The 15,057-nt window shown below is 41.7% G+C and overlaps 1 protein-coding gene across 1 annotated transcript; it reads left to right on the forward strand.

Annotated features, from left to right (window-relative positions):
* The first annotated feature begins 96 nt into the window (after nt 1-96).
* On the forward strand, nt 97-3,872 carry LOC121698228 (glucagon-2-like). Its single transcript, XM_042080148.1, has 6 exons — nt 97-177; nt 399-501; nt 821-976; nt 2,475-2,591; nt 3,106-3,249; nt 3,462-3,872. Exons 2-6 carry the CDS (start codon nt 407-409, stop codon nt 3,484-3,486), a joined length of 537 nt encoding a protein of 178 aa, XP_041936082.1. The 5' UTR covers nt 97-177; nt 399-406; the 3' UTR covers nt 3,487-3,872.
* Nucleotides 3,873-15,057: the final 11,185 nt, after the last annotated feature.

The following is a 15,057-nucleotide window of genomic DNA, read 5'->3' on the forward strand; positions in this document are numbered from 1 at the left end:
ACGTGTGCGTGTGGACCATGCCACTGACTTTGCCTTGCCCACCTGTGGGGACTATAAAAGGGATCTCTCTGCAAGGAGACAGCCACGAAACGGCCAGGGAGGACAACCTCAGGACACTGCGAAGATCTCAAACTCCTGTCTTCACTCACTCAAACTCTCTGCTCCGCACTAAGACAGGTGAGACTAATGTGGGGAGGTTTCCACCACTTGGCTGTAAAGGTTTCTTGCTACCAGTGGACTTTTTATAAAAAAGGAAATACAGTATCATGCACCCAATGGATGTAAAATTTAAGAGGAGAAAAAAAAAATAGATCATATTCTAGTGAGGCACAAAGTGAAGAAGTGGTAATTTTTGTGTGTGTGTGTGTTGTGTGTCTGTTCATCTCTTGTTGATGAAGGTGTCATAATGACAAGCATGCACTCTCTCGCTGGTCTTCTTCTTCTCATCATCATCCAAAGCAGCTGGCAGATTCCTCTGCTGGAAGACGGGGGGAACTCTAGGTAAGGCTGAAGTTGTCTATTAGTTCTGTCCTTAGCTGCTGTTAGCACTGTCATTAGCTTCTGTGAGAGACTACTTTATTGTGACAGACTACTGAGGCATTAGTTCTTTCTTAACTGGTAGGCTAATAACTGAATTAAGAAATTATACATTGTTCTTGGTGGTAACAATGATGGACATGTGGAAGGCAGCCATGATTGAATATGCTCACTGGAAGGACCTTAGTCCCTATCGATCATCAGAAACGGCCACAGCTTGTGTGCTGTTAACAAAAATATCCTTAGGCAATCGGCAGTAATTGTTTCCTTTCATTTTTAACAGCTTGGAGCCACAGGATACCCTCATAGAGGAGCCAAATGAGGTTCCCAACATGAAAAGGCATTCAGAAGGAACATTTTCTAATGACTACAGCAAGTACCTGGAGAACAGAAGAGCTCAGGATTTTGTACAGTGGTTGATGAACTCCAAAAGGAGTGGGTGAGTGTGACAGAGAGAATGAGAGGGAGAGGGAGAGGGAGAGAGAGAGATAGAGATAGAGAGAGATCTTGCCTATCTTGCCATAATGTTGAACAGAACAGGTTTATTTGCTGTGTGAAGCCCTTTGAGCTTAGAATGTATCTTGATTGTGACTAATGTACCTTGATTGTGACTAATGTACTTCACACAAATCATCATTAAGGGACAAATGACACCTTGTTCTGCTTCGTTAAAATATAACAAGGAGGGAGAGAGGGAGAGAAATAGAGAGAGATCTTGCTTACAGTATCTTGCCATAATGTTGACCAGAACAGGTTTATTTGCTGTGTGAAGCCCTTTAAGCTTGGATGTATCTTGAATGTGACTAATGTACTTCACACTAATCATCATTAAGGGACAAATGACACCTTGTTCTGCTTCGCTAACATATTAGCTCTGCACTTATGCACTTGACCAAAGACTGGTATGTCAATATTCCATTACACATGTATCCTTTGATATGAGAAATTCCTAATATGTTTTCAATCTATACAATGGTTATGGCTCTAAAAAAAGAAAGCCAAGCAAAGAACAAATTGCAGTGGCACAAATCAGATAGGCCTATGACAAATTCCTAATTATTCATAGGCTAATTTAATAACTAGCTTAATAAAATATTGACAGCATATAGACACAAGCAACATGGGCGGATTATGAACTTTCGGGCCCCTAGGCCCAGATGTATTAAGGGCCCCCCACTAATTGTCGTATATGTGGGAGGGGGGGTTTGGGGGTCCTCCCCCAGAAAAAAAATAATTAGTTTGATGTGATTTCCTAGCCTGATGAGCCAGACCCACATTAAAATGTAGGGTCTGGGCACTCACCGTTCGCAGTGCTCAGTCCGAGGGGCGGGATAATCGGTTGTCTTTCAAATTCCCTGTGCACGCAATAGGACAGCGCTGAGTCCCATGTGTTTTCCCACCAGCGGAGCTAGTTGGCTAGTTCAAACTTTTGCCATCTTAAAACAAGCTTAACTCGTGTCACACTGTTGGCCAACAGCAACATCCATCTTCTTTGTTTTCAAGTAGCAGGGAATTCAAGCCAAACCGTTGCAACTCTGCCATCAATCATTATGTTAAGCCCGCGTAACGACTCTATACACGATTTGATTGGCCTGATAGAAGTTTAATTTTTCGAGCTCACAAGCCAACGGAGAGTTGCTAGACTAGCCCTGGAAGCAAATGTAATTTGCTGCCGCTAGAGTGCGTCTAGATTTCTAGGCTAGTGATTTCCTGTATTCTGGTGCATTTTGTGGATGGCCAATACTAAATTCAATCAGATTCATATCCTACATCCTGATTTGTTGATAGTGAGGCAATGATTCCATGCAAAGGCTTGGGCTTCAGGGCCCCCTGACCCCTTGGGCCCCTGGGCCCGGTAGGCCCGTGCAGTAATCCATCCCTGACAAGCAATGGATGCTCTGAACATCAATGTATCCCATATGACTCCTTTCTTACAGCGGCCCTTCCAGACGTCATGCAGATGGAACGTTCACCAGTGACGTCAGCACCTATCTCCAGGACCAGGCGGCCAAAGAATTTGTGTCCTGGCTCAAGTCTGGACAAGCAAGAAGAGAGTAGGCTCTCGCCCTACACACAGTATTAGTGACAAGCCAAGAGAAAAAGAGAGAGAACCAAAAGACAAAGAGAGAGAGAGAATCTTCACTGCTGTCATACTAATCCATTCACCTCCATCAACAGTCTTTCTCATATTACTCGTGTGTTGTTCTTTGAAATGGTCGTGCTAATAAAACGCCATGAAATTAAGATGCTATTCACTGATATTTTGACCAGAAATGACAATTTGATGTGTGCGAGAATTTTGGGATGAGTGGACACATCAACATTCAGTATATTGTATCCTACAGCAATCAACTACACATAAATCTTAGGCCTACATATGGTGTACATTGAAACATGTAAGGTATTACACCCTAATGGTATTTCTAAAGGTGCAAAACCTAACACAGGCACAAGCTAAATGATGCTTCACCACAATGTTTCTCAGCTGAGTTACGTGCATGTGTTAGTTGGATGAAGATGTGCACTTGTTGCTACATGATGTTCACATTGTGTTTGCTGTACACTCAGACTTGAAGAGCCTCTCCACATAGAATCACTGCAGAGACGACATGTAGATGGGAGCTTCACCAGCGATATGAACAAGGTGCTAGATAGCATCGCTGCAAAGGAATATTTACTTTGGGTGATGAACTCCAAACCCTCTGTGGCAAGGTACTGTGACAGCCAATGCACAATATCAGTGTTTTGATTTATTTTCCACTGCATTTCAAAATAGTTTATAATTAGAAGGATCAACAAGAAGACAAAAGGTCAATTAACTGTTTTATCATTGCTTCACATGCTATTTTTTATATCTTATATCATAAGTAGTTAAAACTGTATTGAGTCAATGTTTCCTTAAAGTATCTCTCCTTCTCTTTTAGCAACAAACGAGATGGAGAACAATAAGTGCTTCCTTGTTCAACTCAATGATTCTCTACCACAACTTAAAAGAATGCAGTCTAACAATCTTTAAAAGCCATATTGCTTAGCCAACAAAGATGCTATGAAGATCGTAAGCCATATTTTTATTGTATGCACTGTGGCATTGAAACAAATATCTATTTATTTTCCAACAAAAGAGGAACACCACAAATATTGACTAATGGGATAGACTATTTTTCTAAAGATATACATTATTTTCTATAGTTGTTATTTTGGAGGAATACTGTAATATGCTCAGGTAAAATGCCCATGTCTGAAGGAGTTGGTGTGGAAATGTAGTTTACAAATGTTTTAAAGTGCCATTGATAATGGTGTCATGCTCTGCAAAATAAACTCATTCAATATGTTCATGGGTCGTGTCACTATCCTATTTTCTGTGGTCATTACATTCATGCCATTATGTTCCTAACTATGATTCAGTGGCAAAGGATTTAATGGCCACTACTTGACTAAATGAGTACCAAGTATGCAAAACAAACAAACAAATGAATGAATAAATAATAATAATAATAATAATAATAATATTAATAATAATATTACAAGTGGTAATTGTCAGGGTTCAAGCAAAATTGCAAGGTCACAGAGGAAATCTGTAGCACTCCAATTTCTATGTTAATCTGGTTATGCCGGGATATGCTTCTCTGTGTTATGAAGCCCTATGAAGTTTCATTAGGGAGGGGCATATACAATGGCATATATTGACAATGGAAATTAGATTGGCCGTTGGAGGCCATTTTGAAGAATGAGTCAATTGGCAGAATAGAAAATGTGATGAAATGATGGCAAGTGTAAGTGTGCAAAATTTCACGTTTTTACGTCAAACAGAAATATGACAATGTAAATGTGCATATAGCGATCCCTTGTGGCCAATTTGTATTATTTGATGCATAGCTTCTCTGTGTCATTATGAAGAAAATGAAATGTGTTGTTCCTATCTGGACACAGAGAGTGTTAAAAAACAATGCAAGTTGTGTTGTTTTCAACACATATTGTGTAACAAATAAAAAAGGAAACAGCACAAAATGGGGTAGATTTACTAACACTAGCACAGTTTGCACTGCATCTGTCGGTATTAGCGGACATTGTGCTTCCTCATTGTGTGCAGTATTTATCAAACCTGCAGCTCATCTGATAACTAACCTTTCTCCGCCCTCTACGAATTTACGATACTTCGATCACAAGCGCAGTTGAATGAAGTTCGCTGATGACAACATTAAAACGAATCAAACATTTAGCGATCATGAAACATTAATACAATACATGATAAGATGTCAACAAGCAGGGAGATAATGAAGAGCAGTTGTTCTACTCAAACTACTTGTGGTAGGCTATGGAAGATTGGTCAAATCTAGCTAGTTCAAGTGGATAACTTGAAAGTGAAAGTATGACATTCGAAAGCCCAATGAAAATTAAGGTTGCTTTGGATAAAGTGCAATGCAAAAATGGTGCTCTGAATAGTGATTCTGTTGTCTTTGAAAATTCCTTTTCTTGACGCACCGTAATTTGGAGTAACACCTGCTTCTACCAGGTAGAAATATTTCACTGCAAAACAGATGTGCGCTTTCATGGGCAGTTTTCGTAAATACAGGGGTATACCTAATTAGGCGCATTTTGCTCTCCTCCTACTTTTTAACACAAAACTTCCACTTTCCCCTAACCCTCCTCTGAATGCATATGCATGACACGGCAAAACGCAATTTGCCATTTTCAGCTCCTGCAACAGGCAGTTTGCGGTTTTACTCAAGTGTGGCCAGTTTGTAAATAGCTCGCATCAGTTACGTCAGTCTTTGCGAACAATTAACGCAAATGGCTTGATAAATCTAGCCTACTGTGTTGTCCTTATCTGGGGCCTGTTGCACAAAAGCAGAATTAAGACATCCGGGATAAGTTACTGAGCTGCGCTCAATTAATCCAAAACAAGAGTGTACAGGCTTAATTGGTTGCACAACGAGGAAACCAGGATGAGCAGACACGGATTCATCAAGCCAGGTGAAACCTATCCTGGATAAGTGCGCGTTCAAGGCTCCCTCAAATAGACCCCGCCACCGATCACAGATTCACTGATTCACCATGGCAACTAGAGTGGCTTCATTGCTTCTTCTACGGTGTGAAGTAGGTAGCGATAGCCTTTTCACAACAGCAACAAACAGCAACACCTCTGTTTAGGAGAATATTGCAACTAGTTACGCGACCACCACGTGCGAAATGGTTAGGCACTCCTGTGACGTCACATTGTCGCATGACAGGTCGGGAATGCCGAGTATGTAAAAGTTAATTATTGATCAAAAAAGTTTAAATAATGACAGTGGGTCTAGGTATATGTGATAACAATGTGTAGTGGGCAGTGGAATAACTATTGGTTTCCGTTTGTGGTGACTGCTGACTGAGATAAGGGATGAGATTAAATAGATCCTGGAACTTAGCCTGGTCTGGAGCAGGCTAGCTCCACAGAATAAATCGCCATGGTAACTTATACCATAACATATCCTGCTGCCCCCTATCCCGCTTTTGTGCAACTGGATCACGGATAAATTGAGCCAGGATAACCAAGATATCCCGGCTTAATCCCTTATCCTAGTTTTGTGCAATAGGCCCCAGGACACAGAGATGTGTTATAAACAATGCAAGTTATGTTGTTTCAAACACATTTGTTTTAAGAGTGTATGAAGTTTCATGAGGATCTGCCATTTACATTTGCCCCTTTCCCAAGTTCTTCCATTTTTGCATATTTGTCACACTAAAATGTAAAATGTTTCTGATAATCAAACTAATTTTAATATTAGACAAAGATAACTAGAGTAATCGCAAAATGCAGTTTTTAAATAATGATTTAATTTCTTGAAGGAAAAAAGGTATCTAACTCTACCTGGTGAATGTGAAATGTGAAAAAGTAATTGTCCCCTTAGTCACTAAATTAACCAACTAACCAAATTGAATTTGATAACAAACAAAGTCATTGAAATCTATGTCTGGAAAGGATTACAAAGCCATTTTTAAGCCTTTTCGGGTAATATTCTGTGGACTGATGAGTCAAAAGTGGAACTTTTTAGAAGATGTATGTTGTTACATCTGGCGTAAAGCTAACACTGCATTCCACAATAAGAGCATCATACCAACAGTTAAACACGGTGGTGGTAGTGTGATGGTCTGGGGCTACTTTACTGCTTCAGGGCCTGGGCAACAAAATTAAGGTTTTGGAGTGGCCTAGTCAAAGTCCTGACCAGATGCACTGACTGGAGAGCACTTTAAATTCCATTGTACTTGTGAGAATGACAATAAAGACCTACAGTATTTCTATTCCTATTCCTTGAAGTCAGGACTTTGACTAGGCCACACTGTATAAGTATATATACTCTTTTGATCCTGTGAGGGAAATTTGGTCTCTGCATTTATCCCAATCCGTGAATTAGTGAAACACACTCAGCACACACTAATCCCGGCGCAGTGAGCTGCCTGCAACAACAGCAGCGCTCGGGGAGCAGTGAGGGGTTAGGTGCCTTGCTCAAGGGCACTTCAGCTGTGCCTGGTCAGGGTTCAAACCGGCAACCCTCCGGTAACAAGTCCGAAGTGCTAACCAGTAGGCCACAGCTGCCCCCAACTTTATTGTAGACACTGTAGGTCTTTATTGTCATTGTCACAAGTACAATGGAATTTGAGGTGCTCTCCAGTCAGTGCATCATTCATTGAGTCTATAAAAATATAATTTAAGTGCTAGTCAGTGCACACAGTCATACACATCTAGTCATTGCATAAAAAACAGTATGAACATACATCTACAGACATGCATACTTTCTGTCATTGCATTAATCTATTTCACATCAACTTCCATATTGCACATTATTTTTTGCAGAATTGAGGGTGGTTATTGCAGTAGGATAAAAACTGTGTTTGAGTCTATTTGTTCTTGCATTGATTGATCTGTACCGTCTGCCTGAAGTCTACAGTTCAAACAGGGAGTGACCAGGATGGTGGGTGTCCTTTATGATGTTCTGGACTTTTTTAAGACAATGGAAACTGTGTAGTTCTTTCAGTTTGGGGAGAGGACAGCTGCCAATCTTTTAGGCGGCGTTGATGACCCTCTGGAGCGCTTTCCTCTGAGCCGCTGTGCAGCTGGTGTACCATACGCACATGCAGTATGTTAGCATACTCTCAATGGATGCACGGTAAAAGGACACCAGTAGTCTTTGTGTGATGTTATTCCTCCTGAGTATTCTTAGGAAGTACAGTCTCAGCTGGGCCTTTTTCAGCAGCTCAGAGGTGTTCACGCTAAACAGATGACCACAGCGCTGCAACATTGGAAGTCCGGAATCAGTCAGTAAACATTGGTCGTAGTGTTATCCAATTGCGTTGAAGTCCGGAATCAGTCAGTAAACATTGGTCGTAGTGTTATCCAATTGCGTCGATGTCCGGAATCAGTCAGAGTAAACATTGGTCGTAGTGTTATCCAATTGCGTGCAGTGAGATTTTCAAATGCATGCTTGGTGCCGCCCCTCGAGTTGGGCCATTACATAATTCGTGGTCAGACCCTTAATCTTTCTAGATTACCAGGGTCTGGATTCTCCAGGCTACTTTGGACCCCTAATAATACAAAATTTGTTCTCACACTTTCAATTGGTAATTTCACTCTGCTCACCGCATAAAAGAGCAACCTGTCCATCTTTCCCTTGAGCATATAGGCTAAGCAGGGCCACTGCACTACACCAAATATTATACTGTTATGTTACGGTTAAAAGTGTGCACAGAGTTCTTAAATGATTTGCCTAATTGCCTATGGTCATGTTTGTGATGTTATTGTATCACTGTTGCTGAGTGCTATCATGTATAATCTGTGTAGAGTTGTGTTGATCTGTCTTCTGACTGTAAGGAAAAGATGACAAAAGGGAATTTCACATTGTTTTCACAGCAGTCGGCCTACATATTTTAAAAAAGGAAATATTCAGAATAATGAATGATCTATCACTGAATAATTTGATCAGTGTTCTTGCACTGAGAATACTGAGCCACACTATCCTGCCAAAGTGAAAGGCAGAAAATACAATGTACAAGAAGCATGGTTGAAGGTGTCCAGCAGGGGGCAGTCGTGTATTTAACTATAAAGGATTGGCGCTTACTGTAAATCTACAAGTACCCCACACAACCCACCGTAATCATAGTAAAAGCAAGATAAGCTTTTCAGCCCTTGCAATATATTTGATATAACTGCAACACTGCCTGGCAGCTTCGTCCTGCTTTTACAACAAACAAAAGGTTGGATATAGGTATAAGTATATATACTCTTTTGATCCTGTGAGGGAAATTTGGTCTCTGCATTTATCTCAATCCGTGAAGTAGTGAAACACACTCAGCACAGTGGACACACAGTGAGGTGAAGCACACACTAATCCTGACGCAGTGAGCTGCCTGCTACAGCGGCGCTCGGGGAGCAGTGAGGGGTTAGGTGCCTTGCTCAAGGGCACTTCAGCCGTTCTTGCTGGTCGGGGTTCGAACCGGCAACCCTCCGGTTACAAGTCCGAAGTAGGCTACAGCTGCCCCCAATGACAAATATGTGCCTGTGTTGTTCTAATAATCTAATCATCAACACCTGATTCCTGATTCCTTTTAATGTGAAAGCAAAGGGGACTTAGTAAAAGAAGAGCATTCACTGGGTTCACCATAGAACTACATAGAGCTTAACCTCGTTTTTGCTGGAGGATGAAGTACAGTCACCATTAGTCAAATATAGCCGTAAGCGGCAATGGTGGGCCCGAGCACCTGCGGCCCATGACCCGTGACGTTTTGGAATTCAACAATGCACTCAGATGTGGTGCATGCGTCAAATGCATGTATCTGATGTGTGTGCTATTTGTTTTTGCAAGTTTTAGAGATTGGAAACACTTACTTCCTGTTGGATCTGATGATTTACACCGATGATATTCACTATGTGGCGCTACAATTTCAATTTCATTTCACTTATAAAGCTCCAAAACATTACAAATGTCTCATGCCCCTTTACAGAGTGTTAAATAAACTCATGAGTAACAGGGGCAAGGAAAAACTCCCTAAAATTGGAAAAATATAGGAAGAAACCTCAAGCAGATCCACGACTCAAGGGCCTGACCCATCTGCCTAGGGTCAGTTACAGGGTCAGTAAGGTCTGTATACATGATAAATGAATAGGTTAGTTAGGTGTAGAGAATAGAACATGGTGTTTAAAGCCACCTGAGGTATATGTTACAAAGAGGTAGGATGGTTACATAACCAGGTGTGCTACACCACAAATATGTAGGGTACAATAATGTGCTTCCAAGTAACCAATTTCTGACATACATTTTGTGATATCCAGTGCAACAATTGACAATCCTAAAAATTGTTATCCTAAAAACTCCTTTCAGCCTTCCCACTTGGGGGGGGGCTCCCCTTATATTCGTCTTAGGGAGGTCCATATTTTTTGTGTGTGGGTGAAAGTATTTGCTGACCACAAGACTCAATGACATAGGGGGCACTATGGAGTCCAAGGGCCACACTTGGGGCCAAATCTCTGTCCCAGAGTAGAAACTGTGAGGGATGACATGGTTGCCAAATTTCACCCATGGGAACCATTGATTTCAATGCATGACACCCTCCCCCCATAATATGAAATTACGCCACCTGCGAGTTCATACACTACATGTAAAATAAATCTGATAAAATTTCCAGGAAAGGTATAGGTAAGACCTGTCAAATAGCCATTTTAAGTGTTGCCAGACGGTGGCGCTATGCCATACATACATGTTGGGCATGTGAATATCATCATTATCATACTAATCAATAAACTGTGAAGTTTCAGCCAATAAATTCATTATGACAAAACATTATGACAGATTTTGTTCTTATTTTCTTCAAATTTATTGCGTCACCATTTTGGTACTATTCAATATCAACAACATCTATGTCATGTCCTCTAATTTTCACATGATTCTAATGGGCCACCTAGAAGAAAGTGCGTCAAAATTGATCATGTGCCACCAGAGTTATATGCTTTAATAATTTGAGTGCCATTTTGAACATTTTCAACATGAATAGGAGGGTGAGGTGGTAAACCTGCTGTCGCACTACATTAATTTACAGTGCCATACAATTTAAGCTGCTTTGATAATCTTGATGGCTTGACAAACAACCTTGAGGGCTCTATTTTGACGATGAGAAACATGGTGCAAAGCTTATTCTTAGCGCTACAGAAAGCTTATTCCTATCTTACATTTGAATTTTGCACCATGCACTTCACTTTTATTAAGTCTTGCGCCCAGGGTGTGGCAGAAGGTGTGGTCTGGCGCATTGTTCAAAAATCACTGTCTTACACCCTCTAAAAATCATTACACCACTGACCAAGAGAAACCTGGTCTATAGCGAAAGCCACATCTAAAGCACAGCCGAAGACGCATTGTCACAAGATGTAAGTAGCCCTTAGCAGATCTAAATTTTCTAAGCTGATTTGACATGGAGATAATACCAAGGCCATAGTCATGATGTCAACATTGGGAGGGGGGGCAACTTTATGCAGAGGCTTGGGCTTCAGGGCCCCCTGAGCTCTTGGGCCTAGTAGGCCCATTTAGTAATCCATCCCTGGACATAGACCTGTGGTATGACTCCATTTGTCTCCAAAATGTATATTTTAAAATAAATTACAAACTTTGTCTTTGTTATCTTTGTTAAAGGAGAATTCCGGTGTGATATTGACCTAAAGTGTATTGAAACATGATACCGAGTGTGAACGTATGTCTCATAGCCCATCTCGGCTTGTCCCCTGCACTCCAAAATCTGGCGCTAGTTAGCCGATGCTACCAACAGCTTTTTCAATAGTGGTGCTTCGGCATTGGGCTAGCCATGCAAATAAATCACTGTTTTACACCCATTTACGAGGCTCAATGTATCTCCACACTTCATTGGTAGACATCCGAGGGCCCTGACATTTAAAACGAGACATTGAGAACTTTGAAAAAGCACTGGTAGTTTACTTACAAGACGATTTATACAGACAGTATCTTCACAAAGTTTAGCGTTTGCCACCATCTTGAATTTAGTCACGATAAGTCGAGCGACGAGTAAGAATGAACAGGTATGATAAGGGATCAGATTCCAAAAATAATTCAGTGGAAATGCATGGATTCCAGTTGCTGCTACTGGAAGAAACTGGAATCCATGCATTTCCACTGAATTATTTTTGGAATCTGATCCCTTATCATACCTTACCTCACGTTACCCCATGCATTATAGCCTGGTTTCTGACAGAAATTACGTTTTGTGCCAACATATGCCAACGTATAAACACTGCTACAGTTTTCATTTGAATGGAGGTGCAAATTCCTTTCTTTGATTATTGTCTGCGATTCACATTAACTGTAGGCTATCACCGCTAGTGCATTGTAATTGTTTTTTCCTAAATTGTGTGCCGTCGCCACATTTGATAAATGTAACATGCAAGATGCAACAACCATTTCTAAAAGGCATATAAATAAGTTAATCTCTGACATTACTACTAGCATATGAAATTATGAATGCATTATTTATGTTGTAAGACATGTGAAAGAAATGACTGACAAATTCTTCATTTGAACTAAAAGGGCACTTTTGCAAGAAAATAGGCTACAATATGGAAAATGCTGGGTCTGATCGGCTTCAAAAATTAATGGGATTTCCGTAGCCTGTGCTACACCTTTCCAACAAGTTTTGTGAGAATTGTACCGGTAGCTTTTGCGATATTGTTTACAGGCAGAGGCCTACCGTACCGCAGTATGGTGCAGTAAATGGAAGCGTTTGATAGCCCACGCCACTAACAAATACGCAAAACCACCAGGACAAACCATTCAGGGGTGTACTCTCGAACCATCACTAGGTTACTCATATATGCTCATACATGGACTGTTAACACTCAATATGTTCTGAAGAAGTCCAGACAACGACTCTACTTCCTTCGTCAGCTAAGGAAATTCAAAGTTTCTACATCCATCATGAAGGCCTTCTACACTTCAGCGGTTGAGAGTGTTCTAACTGGTAGCATCATCACCTGGTATGGGAACTCCACAGTTGGAGATTGTAGTACTCTGCAGAGAGTAGTGCGCTCAGCTGAACGTACTATAAGAACTCAACTCCCTGCTCTACAAGATATCTATTCCAGAAGAGTACTCCTAAGAGCCCAAAAGATTCTGAAGGACTCTTCTCATCCTAACAATGGATTATTCCTACCGCTGAAATCAAGAAGACGCCTATGTAGTCACAAAGCCAGAACTGAGAGACTCAGGAGAAGTTTCTATCCCCAGGCCATCCGAACTCTGAACTCACACTATACTGACTTTGCACACATTCCCTCCTCAGAACTCTCAAACATTTCCCAACTCTGAACTCACACTATACTGACTTTGCACTCATTCACTCCTCAGCACTCATGACCCCCCCCACACCCACACACACACCCACACACACCTACAAGACTTTTAGCACTTTTACATCCCTCTCCCTATGCTACAGACCTTTTATTTATTTTCTTATTTCATCACACGTCAAAACACACACACACACACACACACACACACACACACACACACACACATATCTGACTTTCTCCAAATTTTGCACACTTTTTATTTATTATTTTTGATTTCTCCTCCATCTACCCATGTCCTTGATTGCCACAGTCACTGCTCCACTCCCCTCCCGCCCACACACACATCTTCACTGTCATCACTCACATACATTACATACAGTACTCTGCTTGCAATAGTATGTCCCTGCCCCCCCCCCCCAACACACACACTTACATCATCACTGTCATCACTTCACATACATACAGCACACTGCTTGCTACAGTAAGCCTCCTCTACATACTTGCTGCACACTGCCCCCCCCCCCCTACATACACAGCACATTGTCTTCAGGATCTTCTCCAACACACATCCTCTACATACTTACAGCACACTGCCCCCACCTACCCACACACACATTACACACACACACACACACAGTCACTGCTCCACTCCCCTCCCGCCCACACACACATCTTCACTGTCATCACTCACATACATTACATACAGTACTCTGCTTGCAATATTAAGTCCCTGCCCCCCCCCCCCCCCCCCCCTACATACACAGCACATTATTTCATCAGGATTCTTCTCCAACACACATCCCCAACATACTTACAGCACACTCCCCCCCACCCCCCCCCCCCCCACAATACACAGCACATTGTCTCATGAGGAAGCTTCTCCAACACACATATTGCACACTGCCCTCTCCCCACATACACAGCACACTATCCCATCTCCCCTGTCATCCCCCCAACACACACACCAAGACCCCTGGCAGTTGGGTTAGCCCCTTGAGCCGTGGATCTGCCCAAGGTTTCTTCCTTGGTAAGGGAGTTTTTCCTTGCCCCTGTTGCTCTTGGGTGCTCCTTGTTGGTGCCCCCCACCCAATCCCAATCCTCCCCCACCTTTTTTATGCAGCCCTTGCCACTTAATCTACTAAACCCCTCTTCTACTTACCCCCCCCCCCCCCCCCCCCATTAATGCACAAATAGGCTGACACCAGACATAATTTCACTGCATTTCTTACTTCCAGTAACTATATGCATGTGACAATAAACTTCCTTGTATCCTTGTATCCTTGTATATGCGTTATTTACGTTTGATTATATTTCAGACGGTGGTGCTTATTGGTTTCCTGTAGTAGCCTATAGCATTTTTTTCTTTCAGTATAGTATATTTGGGGGGGGGGGGGGCATTTTGGTCATATCTGAATATTGGGGGAATGTATATGGTGACAATGGCCCTGACCTCATTCAGGCGTAATAATCCAGTCACTAACCAATTTGTCTCCTGCAGCTCAAACTTGTTGCTGGAATTCGTCCGCTGCTAACAGCCCTCGAACCCGCCACCTCGACACAAACCGGCATGGGAGTCAAACGCTCTAACTACTGAGCTAAAAGCCCAGGCTTCCAACTCAGCGGTTAGAAGCGTTCTTAAGGTTAGGGGTGTGTGGATTTACACAGGCAACTAGCACGCTAGCTCAGTTCGCCTCCGTTACACTGGCGTGCTGCGTGATATCAATGTGCTGCTGCGCACATGGTAGGCTGCTTTTGCAATGTTCCTTGATTATTAGCTGGAATGAGAGTATAGTTCCATGTCAAATCAGCCTAGAAAATCGCCATGTTTAATTTTCTGTTAGTCTTACTACACTTTTTAACTTGAGAAGAGACCAGTTTTAAATAGGAAAATTACCGAAAATCTTTGTTACTTTTAAGAGTGATAGATGCTAATGGTCTAATCCGATTCAATGATCTATGCTAGGCTGGAGCTAAAAGTGGTATCGCCAGACTCAGAGAACGGCTGGATGAAATGGAGAAAGGTAAAACTCAATTTTTTAACTTGTTGTTGATGTTATTTTATTGACTTCCAGTAAAATTGCCACTAGGCACAATGTTTAAAATGGAAAGCAGCGGCTTGCTGTGGTGGTAGAGAGCTGTCTCATATGACATGACTTTGGATTGAATGTATCTTTTAAGAATGATAGTTTCAAACA

This window comes from Alosa sapidissima, chromosome 23 (genome assembly GCF_018492685.1).
Source record: "Alosa sapidissima isolate fAloSap1 chromosome 23, fAloSap1.pri, whole genome shotgun sequence".
Lineage (NCBI taxonomy): Eukaryota > Metazoa > Chordata > Actinopteri > Clupeiformes > Clupeidae > Alosa > Alosa sapidissima.

Excerpts from the sequence above, each read along its gene's own strand:
- LOC121698228 (XM_042080148.1), top strand. The coding sequence starts at position 407 with ATGACAAGCATGCACTCTCTCGCTGGTCTTCTTCTTCTCATCATCATC. Across the intron at positions 502-820 it reads GAAGACGGGGGGAACTCTAG|CTTGGAGCCACAGGATACCC; the intron begins GTAAGGCTGAAG and ends CATTTTTAACAG. Across the intron at positions 2,592-3,105 it reads TCTGGACAAGCAAGAAGAGA|ACTTGAAGAGCCTCTCCACA; the intron begins GTAGGCTCTCGC and ends CTGTACACTCAG.